The sequence below is a fragment of the Caretta caretta genome, chromosome 11, assembly GCF_965140235.1.
Source record: "Caretta caretta isolate rCarCar2 chromosome 11, rCarCar1.hap1, whole genome shotgun sequence".
Classification (NCBI taxonomy): Eukaryota; Metazoa; Chordata; order Testudines; family Cheloniidae; genus Caretta; species Caretta caretta.
Window position 1 is genome coordinate 64,096,176 of NC_134216.1, and position 14,289 is coordinate 64,110,464.

General features: G+C 47.0%; 1 protein-coding gene across 1 annotated transcript; it reads right to left on the reverse strand.

The window, feature by feature from the left end:
- Positions 1-7,372: 7,372 nt before the first annotated feature.
- On the reverse strand, positions 7,373-10,237 carry LOC142068312 (gamma-crystallin B-like). Its single transcript, XM_048869624.2, has 3 exons — positions 10,202-10,237; positions 9,552-9,791; positions 7,373-7,689 (listed from the first exon to the last, which is right to left on the reverse strand). Exons 1-3 carry the CDS (start codon positions 10,235-10,237, stop codon positions 7,414-7,416), a joined length of 552 nt encoding a protein of 183 aa, XP_048725581.2. The 3' UTR covers positions 7,373-7,413.
- Positions 10,238-14,289: the final 4,052 nt, after the last annotated feature.

Genomic DNA, 14,289 nt, shown 5'->3' on the forward strand with positions numbered 1-14,289 from the left:
GTTTTTGTGTAGTGGGGAACAGGTTTGATTCCTATTGTTACCAGTGAGCAGTTCTGGGCCCTGGATCTGTCAGCTCAGCCATTTATACACTGAAGACAACATAGTTCAGGAAAAGGGAGAAACTTCTGGCCAAGTGACAGAGGGGACTGGATGTGATGGAATGAACAATCCTTTTCTATAGAGTCTCTGCAGTTGCATTGTTATTAGTGAATGCACAAGTAGTACAATAAAGATGGAAGAGAGTTCAAATGACAACATAGAAAGTAGGGAGATAAAAACAGAAATGTGTACGTCAAAAGAATGTCAAAAGGGCTTAGGTAGACATCTCGCGTGTTTTAGCTATTCAGTAGCTTTGGGGTCAGCAGTACGGAGTCTGGAATGGCCTCCTGAGAGACCAGCATGAGGTGAGCAGTAGGTGCGCAGCGTCCATCCCCACCCGCAGCCACACGGGGCTGTTCTGGATCCCCAGGTGTGGTCAGTATCCACACACCTCTCTTCCCCACATCTGAAATGGTTGAGCTTGTACAACAGATAATGTGGCAGCCTGAAGGCAGGAGGTCTTCCATCAGGATGAGTGATGAGAGAGAAATTTCGTAGACAGGGAGCAGCTTGTTCCCATTCTGCTCACCACAGTGTCACAGCGTCCACCGTGGAGCAGTTGCGTAACATAGTGCAGATTGGTGTTCTGATGATGAGTCAGTGGCGAGGCACTGTATCTTTGAAAAGTGGCCTGGTGATTATCTCCTGGATTGTATCAAGGAGGTTCTTCGCTGCAATATTATGCCTGATGTTAGAAGGAAGGATATTAGAAAAGACTGGTAGCCAATCCGTGTTTGTTGGTCCTGTAGTCCCTGTTATTCTCATCATTTGATTCAACAGCACATCAACTAGCATGGTGTGGTAAGAGTTTAACCACACAGGAGCACAGTGTTGCCCAAGTGAGTAGCAGAAAGTTACTGCTGAACTGTCCAGTGCTTGCACATTAGCTCCTCAACTTGAGCCTGCAAACTTCTTTAAGAGGCCATTTCTGCTGTTAATTTTCTGTGCTCTCTTGGTGGTTTGGGTGTTATGGGTAAGCATGCAAGCTAGAGTGACTCCTAGATATGCTGGCTTTTTTTTTTTTTTTTGTGTCATGAGCCAGTCATTCTCCATGCAAGAACAGGTTGAGTTCTTGTGAAGCATTAGCTTGAGTGAGATGAAACCATGACAACACTGTCTTTGACATACTGAGATTAAGTCTTCACTTCTTCCAGTCCTAAGGGTTGTCTGCCGTATCTTGGTTCAAGTTGTCCCCAGTCTTTTTGAAGTTTTTCTCTTGACATTAGACAGATGTCATCTGCACACTTGAGTGGCCTTGAGGTAGTTGGAGACAGATCGTTTGAAAACATATTGGATATAAGTAGGGGCAAGGACAGATCTCTGAGGGATCCTGTTCTTCTGGATCCCCTAAGCATTCAGTTTATTTCCTAACGTGGTTTGGAATTGTCTGTTTCAGAGCATCATTTCTATAGCCATAACAACCCATCAAGGTAATGTCTTGACCAACAAGGCAGTGTGCCAGATGGCAGCATATGCTGCTTTTCAGTCAAGAAGTCCAGCCCTGAACATCACAGGGCACTGTGATTGAGGTGTCCAAGATGCCCTCAAGCTCTGCTGCTGCTTCTCCAAATCTAAAAGTATGGAAAAAACAGAGGAGAGCTGCCTCCCCACTTATCCAAACAAATGGTACCTGAGCCTCATGGGATAGGGCTGATAGCTGTAACAACAAAGGTTGCCACTCACACTGCTGAAATTAAATCTACAGTTTCCATCCGACAGAGCACCATGACCGAGACTGAGTGCACTGCAAGCTCTAGCCAGACAGACTGGTGAAGCAGAACAGACTTTCTGAAGTGGAAGATGATTTTAAAGAGAACAAATAACAGGTTATAAAGAGCTGTAATGATATCAAGACAAAACTAATTGGTCTAGAAAGCCACTCTAGACCATGTAACATGAGGACTGTGGGTGTCTCTGAGGGAATAGAGAAAGGCAAACCTTCTGAATTTGTCCGTAGATTGCTAAATTGTAGGATTTTCCAATAGCTTTTTATTTTGATATAGAATGGGCATACCGGACCTTGCCCCCCCAGCCAGCTCTTGGAAGTCGGCTTAGAGCGTTTGATTGTAAAGCTCCTGAAGTTTACCACTAAGAAGCTAATACTGCAGAAATCCAGAGAGAGACATGGAGTGGTTATGGGAAGAGCCAGCAATTAAAATACTGCTCTCTCAAGATTATGCCGTGATGTAGTTGGATTGAGGGCAACTTTTTACTAAGTGAAACAATTGGCTAGGAAGTTTATTAAATACCTGGCTAAGCTCTATATTAAGAATGGGGTTAGTATCATTCATTTCCCCTTAGGAGGAAGAAAAATACCTCCAAATTCTGCAGACTCCCCTTTGCAAGACAAGATGTTTATGGAATGATCAGAGTGTATGGAATTTATCTATTGCTCTCTGAAATCAGATATGGTTGCTGTAAACAAGTTGGGTGCTAGCTGATATTGATATGTTAGTTTTTTTTCTCTTTTTTTCTCTCTCATTGGGGCTGAAGGGTTATAAAATTATTAACAATTTACTTCCTATTGCCTTAAATCATGTAGAAGGAGCATCACTGTAAAATCGATCTATCATCATTGCTTTATTAGATGGTGCTTCCTGATGGACTAAAGTATATGTGGGTTCTATTGGTTGGAAATAGATGACTACTATAATTGTAATGTTCAGAACCCCAGGGGCTGTGAGGATCTCCAAGTTTTGCCTGCCCTCTCTGGTTAAAAAACAATCCAAAACTACACACTTGATAAAAATATTTCTTTTTGATGGTATGGTACTAACATATATTTCTCTCTCCACTATCTTTTTCTTTCACTTTATTTAATCCCTCTTTCTGCCTCCATGCTGGGAATTTCCTTCCCATGCCTGTAGAATATGTACCAGGAAGCTACTCTCTACCCCCAGATTATATAACTTTGGCTGCGTAGATATTCAAAAGCTGTTTACTGCGCAGGAAAATTTTCAATGTCTCATTCATTCACTAAGCGGCTTTATATTTTAACAAGGATGGCTCTGAGAACTAAATGTGTGTCCTGAAATATAAAGGGTTTCAGTAACCCTATTGAAAGAAAAAATATATTCAATGCGTAAAGAGAATGCTGCCATTGCTATGCTCCCGGAGACACATCTGACAAACTTGAAGTTTGTAAACTGAGATGGGGTAGGGCTCTCTGTTTCTAGTTGCTTTAAATTCTAAAGTGAGAGGTATTGCTTTAGTAATACCTCCCAGGACTATGAGGTTATATGGAAGGGTTAAGTGGAGCCAACCCTAAGCATGGACCAGACCACTTTGCCTTTGGGAAAGGCTTGCAGGGAGCCGGATCCTTGATGATGACTTTAGATCCTACTTGGTGCTCAGTCAGGTCTCCTCTGGCATCAGACCATGCCTTGGTGTTTTACACTTTCCTGTCCTCTCTCGCCACCACACTCCTCTGTAGCTGCAGAATCTGCATCTGCAAGTCCTGTACCCAGGCTTCTGACGGGGCTTCTCTAGCCAGATAGACTGAACGGGGTTAATTATATCCTTCCACACTCTCACTGGTCTTTCCATCAGGCCACATTGGGGGAAAAGGCTGTGGATTTGCATCCCTATCTGTGAAACGCATTAATACCAGTAAAAAGCACGAGGAGGATGTGTGGCACCTCAGAGACTAACCAATTTATTTGAGCACAAGCTTTCATGGGCTACAGCTCATTGCTGCTTGTTGCAGCACCTCTTTTTTTCTTTTCTTTTTGATTGTCTTATTCATTCATTCAACCTGTCCTGCTGCTGGCTGGCTGACTGACAGGGAAAGGGAACCTTTTGCTCTACATCCAGCTGGGTGCACACTTCTTTGACAACTGACCCCACAAATCATTGTCCGAGTCAATAGCCTTAGGCCCCTCCCCTCTCTGCAGAACACATTGCCCACCAATTGTTTCGCTCTCATTAGGGCAGTCACAAATTTAGTGTGGAAGTCCACCACCTCCCAATGTGAGAAAGCATTGACAACAACTAGCACATACTTGTTCCCCCTTGGTGATAAGGGCAGCTCCCCAGTACAGTTGATTTGATCTCCTTTCCATGAACCTCTGGGACCTATGTCAGCTTTTTTACTTTCTTTGAGAGCTGGATTGTGTCTGGCACAGATAAGAAGCATCTTCAGGTCCCTTTTCCATTGTTGCCAACCTGTCTTTGGCCTCTGCCTGTTTGGGATGGGCCCATGCACCCATAAGAGCAGATCTTTTTGCATATTTTATGATCCCACCCATACTAAATCATTTTTTGATTTTACACAGAGGAGTTCTTGCTTTATTACTAAATTTTGACCTTCATTCATGTTTTGGCTGAAGGCTTGTTCCCAAAGGGATCCTAACTTCACATCCTGTTTTTGAATTCTTTGTAGCCTCTCCACTTTTTTCTTAATTTCGATTTGTTGATGGCCTCAAGTGAAATCTGTTACAGGGACAGTTTTCAAAATGGTATCCCATGGCCAGAGCGGTCCTTTGTCTGCTGCATTATTGACTGCTAGGTCAACTGTCACATAGTACTGAATTTGATTTCCCCATTACTGGTAACCCGATATTTGTTCTGAGCCCATTATTCCAGTATTAACACAGTTCCTCTGAATACATAATTCAAGTCCAAAACAATGGTAAGCTTAGAGTGCTATTTTTTTTCCAGTACGCTGATAACTTCTCCTAATTTTGCATACACAGCTGACTTACTTTTCTTACTTACTTACTTTTTTAGTTGTACTGTAAAGTGTTTGACCATTTTGCTTTTTAATCTGATTGCTGCTAACCTTTTTTGGTTTGTGTATATGTGGCTGCTGTCACCTGTATATCTAATACTTTTTTAAAAATTTTGCTGGCATGCATTTTTTTAAAGATTGTATGCCATGTGCTAGAGGGGCTCTTTTTACATTTAGGCAGCATTTCTGTGTGCCTGGGTTTCCCTACCAGCCAGTGGCAAGTGGCACAGGATTGTGGGAGACACCAACCGGACAGCTGGTTTGGAGAGACTTTGATACCATGGAAGTGGGGACTGTGTGGTGACCTAGCCAAAGGGCCAAGCAGGAAGAGGGAGCACCCTGAGTCAAAAAGACAGAAAGAAGAGTCGCAGCATAAGTAACTGACGGAAGGGGTTGCCAGACTGGGAGAGAGCTGCTCCCCAGATGTAGCCACAAAGAGGTACCCCCAGCGCTGAGTGAACCCCACGACAGGCTGTTTAACACAAGCTCCAATATAGCACAGCACTTAAGCACATATGTAACTTTGTCAGTGGCACTATTCATGAGCTTCAATTAAGCACACGCTTAAGTGTTTTGCTGGACCAGGGCCCCGCGCTGTCCCCAGAGGCCATGCCAATCGCTTCCAGAATGCCAACACATTTTGGGCAGTCTGTCTAGAGATTTCTATTGAAATAGGGCCGGTCTAGACAAAAAATGCTGCATCAGCTCAGCTGTGCCGCTGTAGTGTTGTAATGCAGGAACTCCAACACCAACAGGAAAGTCGGTGTCATTAATCCACCTCCCCGAGAGGCAGTAGCTATGTCAATGGGGAAAGCTCTCCCGCTGACATAGTGCGGTCTGCACGAGGGGTTAGGTGGGTATAACTGTGTCGCTCAGAGGTGAGGATTTTTCACACCCCTGAATGATGTAGTTATACTGATGTAAGTCTGTCATGTAGACCAGTCCTTAGTCAACCATATGACTGTACAATGTACTGGAAACAGGCTATTGGTGATGATACTGCGTAGCTCTTATTACAAGCATCTTGTTACATTGCTAGGCTTCTGGCACAGAAAAAAAGCTTGAATTGTTGATCTAAGTGCAAAACTCAACTTGGCCTGACCCATGGAGTCCCCATGAAAGGACCGTACTGTAGCGTGAGGGGTCAGGCTAAAACTGAATGTCTTGTTGCCTTTGCTCTTGTTTTCTGTATTTAATCTTGTCTCTAATACACCGATAGCTGTACATACAGATAACCTTGTAGTTTTATAGACTAGATTACAGTCTTTCTAAAACTCTGAACTCGCACCACTGTCCATGCAGAGAGTCAGGGATCAGGACTCATCTTACTGTAAGCAACAGTCTTTTCAGATTCAAAGTACACCTCCTGCTGGTATGGCTGGGGAGCGCTGCATGGCTCCCCCTCCATTACCCTGGCGAATGCTCTGTATGACTCCCCACCAAAAGCATGGGCCTCTGCCCTCCCCAAGAAGCAAGGGCTCTCCACCTGCAGGGAGAACAGGGGTCCTTAGTCCCTCCCACCCTGAGATGAAGGGATAGGAGTAGGGTAGCTTCCAGGCCTCGCCCTTGAGCCTGGGTGTATCTGCTTGGATGGGTGGACTGGGCCAGCAGCATTCTTCTCTTCCTGCCTTCCACAGTCCTCTGCTGGGCTGGTCTTGGTGGCTCCTGCAGTTAACCCCACATTGAGGTCCATGGGGCTGTTCAGTCCTCTCCGAGCTATTGTTTCAGGCTGGCTGCAGACGTCTCTGAATTGGTTTCATCTGGGTCATATTTTCAAGCTTTGCTTTACACACCCCTGGGACAGAAACCTCAGCTTTCGTTACACACTGTAAGTGCCAGTATAATCAGATAATTCCAGGAGCTGGGGCCCTCAACCCAGGCCTGTGGTGCCTATGGCTAGTTAGTCCTGCCTTGCCCTGCATCGGTGCTCAGGTAACTCTGGCCCCAAGGTTCGGCCCCTGGCTGGGGGAAGTGCTGTGACTGGCGCTGCCTCTCGGTTAGGAGTGGGATGTGGCTGATTCCTGCCATCACCTGGGTGCCCAGCTCTGCCTGCTCCGTGTCTGGTGGATGAAGGGGCTCTGGTGAGGCTCCCAGGGACCTCTGGCCAGGGAGTGAAGGCTGGCGCTCAGCCCAGGACCCCTCTAGTCCTCGCTTCAAATCTCTGGCCGGGGTGGGCTGGAGGATTATGATCTAAAGCACAGCTCTGCAGCTGTCGTCCTCTCTATGGGCCGCGTCCTGGATGTTTCAGTTTCTTGCTCAGACTCCTGCACTGTATTCTGGGTGAGGCCTGCACAGCCCTGGAGGTGCCCCCGTACTCCCGTCTGTCGCTGCCTAGTGTGTCGCTGCCTAGGCCTGAGCCCCATGTTTGGCGTTGGGCACTTTGTGCTGGAAGTAGCTATGCAATGCTGGGGGAGGGCAGGAAAAGAAGAGGGACAACTTTTGGATCAGAAGATGATACCGTAGCCCAAGAACATAAGACAAGCCTCGACGTTCCCCTTAGTACACTTACAACAGCATGCTGAGAGCACAGTGGTTGTTAAAGCATTTTATTCATTGAGACCCTTCCAGGCAAAAGGCGTCTTGATTCAGTAAAGATCAGTGGCACGTCTCAAAGAGCCGACTTTGCCACTCATAGAGCCCCACTCACTGAATCTCCTGTATTCCCCTGGCCTCAGCAGGTATTGGCGGCCTCTGTAATTCGGCAATTCGTAAAGGATCCAGTGCCCGTCCAGCACAGAACAAGAGAGCATCTCGGGGGAGCGTAGCTGGTCCATGACTTGCGGCGAGTCCTCGGTTAACTCTGCCATGTTGCCTCTGTGATCCTCCTTCTCATAGATCTTTATTCTATAGGTGCCCCTGTGCTGTGACAGAAAATGAGACAGAAAATGAGACAGAAAATGAGGCTGCTGTGGTCCTGGGTCCTGAGTCAGCCCTGTGCCCTGCTCCAGTGATGCAAAGGATGCTTAAAGCTGCCTCTGCTCCCCAGAGGAGGAGAATCCTTGAATGCTGTAAAGGCAGCACATCCACCCTTTTGACTCGGATCTACGCCAGCCGTGACTCCCACCCTTGGTGCAGGGAGCATGTGTGGGGTGGGGAGGAGGGAGCCCAACCAGGCACAAGGGGACAGGGCTGCAGTGTACAATGCTGGCCAGTCCTCAGCCAGCACAGTGCTCCCATAGGCCTGGGGTTCTCAATCTTTTTCTTTCTGAGACCCTGTGACAGGGCGTGCTTGCCCCATGCTGGTACTGCAAGGGTTAACTCTACTCCTTGGGCAGAGGAGGTCACTCAGCCTCGGCCCTGCTGGGCATGCTCCATCTGGAAACCAGGTATAAAAGGGAGCAGCCCAGCCCAGCTCATATGGTGTTGACTGTTGAGGAGGAAGGTGCTGAGGCCTAGAAGGCGGAAACCAGAGATGCCAAGACCCAAGAGAACACCCAAGCTCCTGCAGACACCCAAGGAGCAACGGAGCTGCAGAGGGCTGCACAGGCTGAGGAGCTTATGGACATCGGAGATTCCAGGACTACTACACCAGGGACAGGGTAGGAAGTAGCTCACGGGGACGAGGCATTGTACCAAGTGGTGTCTGTGTGTTTTGGATGGATTCCCCACTGACTCAGTGGTCAGCATTCCTGCCACTGTTAAGGCCCTGAGCTGGGACCTGTTGGAGAAGGGAGGGCACGGGTCCCCTACCCGGTCACCACTCCCCTGGTGGCGGCCCACTTTCCTGAGCGTCCACCAGGCCAAAGAGCCCTACTGAACAGGGCAGCCGTGCTGACTTGGGCCACAAGGACACAGAGCCCTGAGAGAGGGCAGCCACACTGACATTTATACGTAGGCCAAGCTGTCCCAAGACAAGCGGTGATTGTATAGATTCAGCTGTGGGGCCATAATTACCCTCACCCTATCCCAAGAAGGGATGGGGCACACCTGCCCCATGAGAGGCCCCCCTAACATGCTGTAAAAACTCCATGGCCCCCTGTGCCAGAACAACTGTTTTTCTGCATATAAAAGCCAGGGCTGGCATTAGAGGGTAGCAAGCAGGGAAATTATCTCTGGGCCCTGCGAAGCTCAGCTGCTCTGGCTTCAGTTTCAGGCATGGATGGTGGGGCTTTGGCTTTCTGCCCTGGGCCCCAGTGAATCTAATACCCACCCTGCTTGGAGGGCTCCCTGAAAGTTGCTCGTGGGCCCCCAGGGGGCCTCGGACCCCTACTTGAGAACTGTTGCCATAGGCTACACTAAGTTCTGCTGGAGGGTGTTTCAAGCTTCAGAAGCCCCAGAATCAAGGAAACAGAAAAGTTACTTTGTTCTAAAGAGTCACAGAAAATATTGGGCCGAAATCTCCCCTCACACTGGTGGAACTCTGTGGGCTTCAATGAGTTGTTCCTTATTTTACACCAGTTTGTGGGGAGTGGGCCCAGTGTATCTCCAAATCCCCAGAAGTTATGGAAAAATTTTCCCATCTTAACTCAAAGTATGTTGTCGGTCACTGTCTATATTCTTAACCTAAGTACAGCTATACCCACACCCTGAACAGGCAGTAGTAGTGGAAGGTTTCCTGTCCTCTCCCTGCCATGTCTCCCAGCCTGGAGGGATGACCACTAGGAGGAAGAAAGCAGTTCTCGTTTACAGTCCTTGGTAGCTCGGCTGAAAACGATCAAGCAAGTGCCTTATGATAGTGGCTTGGACAACATTGCCGTTTTTTAAAAAGCAAAATGGAACTCACAGGTGGGATCATCCGGCAGGACTTAATGGAGGTGCTGAAACCCTCAGACTGCATGTCAGGATAATCTCCCCGTTTCAGAAAGAACTGCTGTCCCTGGAAGCTGGGACGTTCATAGAGCATGAAGCAGCCACTTTCCACGCGGACGGAGTTACAGCGGCTGAGCTGACTTTGCAAATCCGGACGGTCACTGCTGCACTCAACGGAGCGGCCCTGGAAGTTTCTGTCCTCGAAAAGGATGATCTAGTGCCAGAAAGAAATGGCAGAGTTTTCAATAACATCCTATACAGTGTGACAGCGTCCTGGCATTCCAATTTCTCTCCATCCAGCACACTAAGCCTGAAGTGTCTGGGCCTTGCATTTTACTCACAGTGATGATAAATTGATATACTCCTTTAACTTCAGTGGAATTGATCCTCATTTACACAAGTGTAAGCGAAAGCAGAATTAGACTCTCTAAGAATAATATACAGCGACTAATAGAGGCAGTAGGTCCCCTCGCTCTGCATTCTTGTTCTCTTCTCCTACTGCTATAGGCCAGGAGTAACTCCTTTGACATTAAGAGACTAACTCTGATGTAAATGAGAGGAAAATCAGATCCCTGGCTTCAGACTGACATACCAAACAATCCAGTCGAGACAGGTTTCTCTTACCTTTCCCATCGTAGCTGGATTCAGGCTGGAAGCCATAGTACTTCAGCTGGGCAACTGCCTTTTTATACCTCACAACCAGTGCTAAGTGTGCACACGTTAACAAAAGTATTTTCTCTGTTCATAGAGCCAGCTCGTGACGCTGGGGTCTCATTCACTCTTTGTACTAATGTCCATAGTTTTTGTGTAGTGGGGAACAGGTTTTATTCCTATTGTTACCGGTGACCAGTTCTGGGCCCTAGATCTGTCAGCACAGCCATTTTTACATTGAAGACAACATAGGTCAGGAAAAGAGAGAAACTTCTGGCCAAGTGACAGAGGGAACTGGATGTCGATGCCATCACAATCCTTTTCTATAGAGTCTCTGCAGTTGCATTTTTACTAGTGAATGCATAAGTGGGACAATAAAGACAGAAGAGGGTTCAAACAACAAAATAGAAAGTAGGGAGATAAAAACAGAAATGTGTACGACAAAAGGGCTTTGGTAGACGTCATGCGTGTTTTACCTATTCAGTATTTTTGGGTTCAGCAGGAGTCTGGAATGGCCTCCTCAGAGACCAGCATGAGATGAGCAGTAGGTGTGCAGTGTCCATCTGCACCTGCAGCCACACAGGGCTGTTCTGAATCCCCACATGTGGTCATTGTATGGTACTAATGTATATTTCTCTCACCACAATCTTTTTCTGTTTTCACTTATTTTTTCACTTTATTTAATCCCTCTTTCTATCTTCATGCTGGGAATTTCCTTCCCATGCCTGTAGAATATGTACTGGGAAGCTACTCTCTACCCCTGGATTATATAACTTTCGCTGCTTAGATATTCAAAAGCTGTTTACTGCGCAGGAATATTTTCAGTGTCTCATTCACTCAGTGACTTTATATTTTAACAGTGATGGCTCTGAGAACTAAATGTGTGTCCTGAAACATAAAGGGTTTCAGTAACCCTATTGAAAGAAAAAATATATTCAATGCGTAAAGAGAATGCTGCCATTGCTATGCTCCCGGAGACATATCTAACAAATCTGAAGCTTGTAAACTGAATGGAGATGGGGGTAGGGCTCTCAGTTTCTAGTTGCTTTAAATTCTTAAGTGAGGGGTATTGCTTTACTAATACCTCCCAGAGCTAAGAAGTATACGGAAGGGTCAATGGAGCCAACTCTAAGCACAGACTGTATCGCTTTATCTTTGGGAAAGGCAGGCAGGCAGGGAGCCTGATCCTGGATGATGACTTTAGATCCCACTTGGTGCTCAGTCAGGTCTCCTTTGGCATCAAACCATGCATTGGTCTTTTATACTTTCCCGTCCTTCTCGCCACCACACTCCTCTGTAGCTGCAGAATCTCTATCTGCAAGTCCTGTACCCAGGCTTCTGACAGGGCCTCTATGGCCAGATAGGCTGGAACTGGGTTAATTATATCCTTCCACACTCTCACTGGTCTTCCCATCAGGCTTCATTGGGGGAAAAATAGAGTTGCCAGGAGTCCATTTTTTGACGGGAACGTCCGGTCATTAGGGCAGTCACATATTTAGTGTGTAAGGCTTCCTCCTCCCAGTGTGAGAAAGCATTGACAACAACCGGCACATACTTGTTACCCCTTGGTGTTAAGGACCTATCTCAGAAGAGCTTTTTACCTTCTTTGAAAGCTGGATTGTGTCTGGCACAGATAAGAAGCAACTTCAGGTCCTTTTTCCATTTTTGCCAACCTGTCTTTGGCCTCTGCCTGTTTGGGGTGGGCCCATGCACCCATAAGAGCAGATCTGTTTGCATATTTTGTTGTGCCACCCATACTAAACCATTTTTTGATTTTACACAGAGGAGTTCTTGCTTTATATCGAAGTTTTGACCTACATTCATGTTTTGGCTGGAGGCTTGTTCCCAAAGGGGTCCTAACTTCACATCCTGTTTTTGAAGGCTTTTTGCCTTATTGTAATTGTTGCTGGCCTCAAGTGAAATCTGTTGCAGGAATAGTTTTCAAAATGGTATCCCATGGCCAGGGCGGTCCTGTGTCTGCTGCATTATTGATTGCTAGGATAACTGTCTGGGTTGTTTGTTTTCTGTTAATTAGGGACACTTTTTGTGTGTATGCCTTAATTTTAACCATGTCCACTTTGTTAAACTGTTTGGCAAGATTATTTAGCATTTGCCACATAGTACTGAATTTGATTGGTTATTGGTAACCTGATATTTGTTCTGAGCCCATCATGCCAGCATTAACACAGCTCCTCTGAATACGTAATTCAAGTCCAGACCAATGGTAAGCTTAGAGTGAGATTCTTTTTATCAGTACACTGATAACTTCTGCTAATTTTGCAAACACAGCTGATTTACTTATCTAGTTGTACTATAAAGTGTTTGACCATTTTGTTTTTTACTTTGATTGCTGCTAACCTTTTTTGGTTTGTGTATATCGTGGCTACTGTCATCTGTATACTTAATACTTTTTAAAAAGTATTTGCTGGCATGAATTTTTTTCAAAGATTGGATGATAGGTGTTAGAGGGGCTCTTTTTACACTTAAGCCAAGTTTCTGTGTGCCTGGGTTCCCCTACCAGCCAGTGGCAAGTGGCAAGGCTTGTGGGAGACACCAACTGGACAGCTGGTCTGGAGGGACTTTGATACTCTGGAAGTGAGTATATGAAATATATGGTGACCTAGCCAAAGGGCCAAGCATGAAGAGGGAGCACTCTCAGTCATCAAGACAGAAAAAAGGGTAACTGACGGAAGGCAGTGCCAGACCGTGCAAGAGCTGATCCCCAGATGTAGCCACAAAGAGGAACCCAGAGTGCAGAGTGAACCCCATGACAGGCTGTTCAATACAAGCTCCAATACAGCACAGAACTTAAGCACATATGTAATTTTGTTAATGGGACTCTTCAGGAGCTTCAGTTAAGCACAAGCTTAAGTGTTTTGCTGGATCAGGGCCTCACACTGTCCCCCAGAGGCCATGCTGAAGGCTTCCAGAATGCCAACAGGTTTTGGGCAGTCTGTCTAGAGGCAGGGCTACACTAAAAATGCTGCATCAGCTCAGCTGTGCTGCTGTAGTGTTGTAATACAGACACTCCAACACCAACATGAGAGTGCTCAATGTAGTTAATCCACCTTCCCGAGAGGCAGTAGCTCTGTCAAGGGGGAAGCTCTCCTGCTGACATAGCGCTGTCTGTGCAAGGGATTAGGTGGGTATAACTGTCGCTCAGAGGTGTAGATTTTTCACACAAGTGCATGGGGCTGTTCAATCCCCTCAGACCTATTGTTTCAGGCTGGCTGCAGGCGTCTCTGAATTGGTTTCACCTGGGTCATATTTTCAAGCTTTGCTTTACACACCTCTGGGACAGAAACCTCAGCTTTCGTTACACACTGTAAGTGCCAGTATAATCAGATAATTCTAGGAGCTGGGGCCCTCAACCCAGGCCTGTAGTGCCTATGGCTAGTTAATTCAGCCCTGGATCGGTGCTCAGGTAACTCTGGCTGGAAGTTCGGCCCCTGGCTGGTGCGAGGTCTGTGGCTGGTGCTACCCCTTGGCTGAGACGGGGATGTGGCTGATTCCTGCCATCACCTGGGTGCCCAGCTCTGTGGCTGAGGGGGCTCTGGCTGCTGCTCCCTGGTGATGCTCCCAGGGACCTCTGGCCAGGGAGTGAAGGCTGGTGCTCAGCCCAGGACCCCTCTAGTCCTCGCTCCAAATCTCTGGCCAGGGGTGGGCTGGAGGATTATGATCTAAAGCACAGCTCTGCAGCTGTCCTCCTCTCTATGGCCCAAGTCCTGGATGTTTCAGTTTCTTGCTCAGACTCCTGCACTGCATTCTGGGTGTGAGGCCTTCACAGCCCTGGAGGTGGCCCCGTACTCCCGTCTGTCGCTGCCTAGGCCTGAGCCCTATGTTTGGCATCAGGCACTTTGTGCTGGAAGTAGCTATGCAATGCTGGGGAAGGGCAGGGAAAGAAGAGGGAGAACTTTTGGATCAGAAGATGATACCGTAGCCCAAGAACATAAGACAAGCCTCGACGTTCCCCTTAGTACACTTACAACAGCACGCTGAGAGCACAGTGGTTGTTAAAGCATTTTATTCATTGAGACCCTTCCAGGCAAAAGGCATCTTGA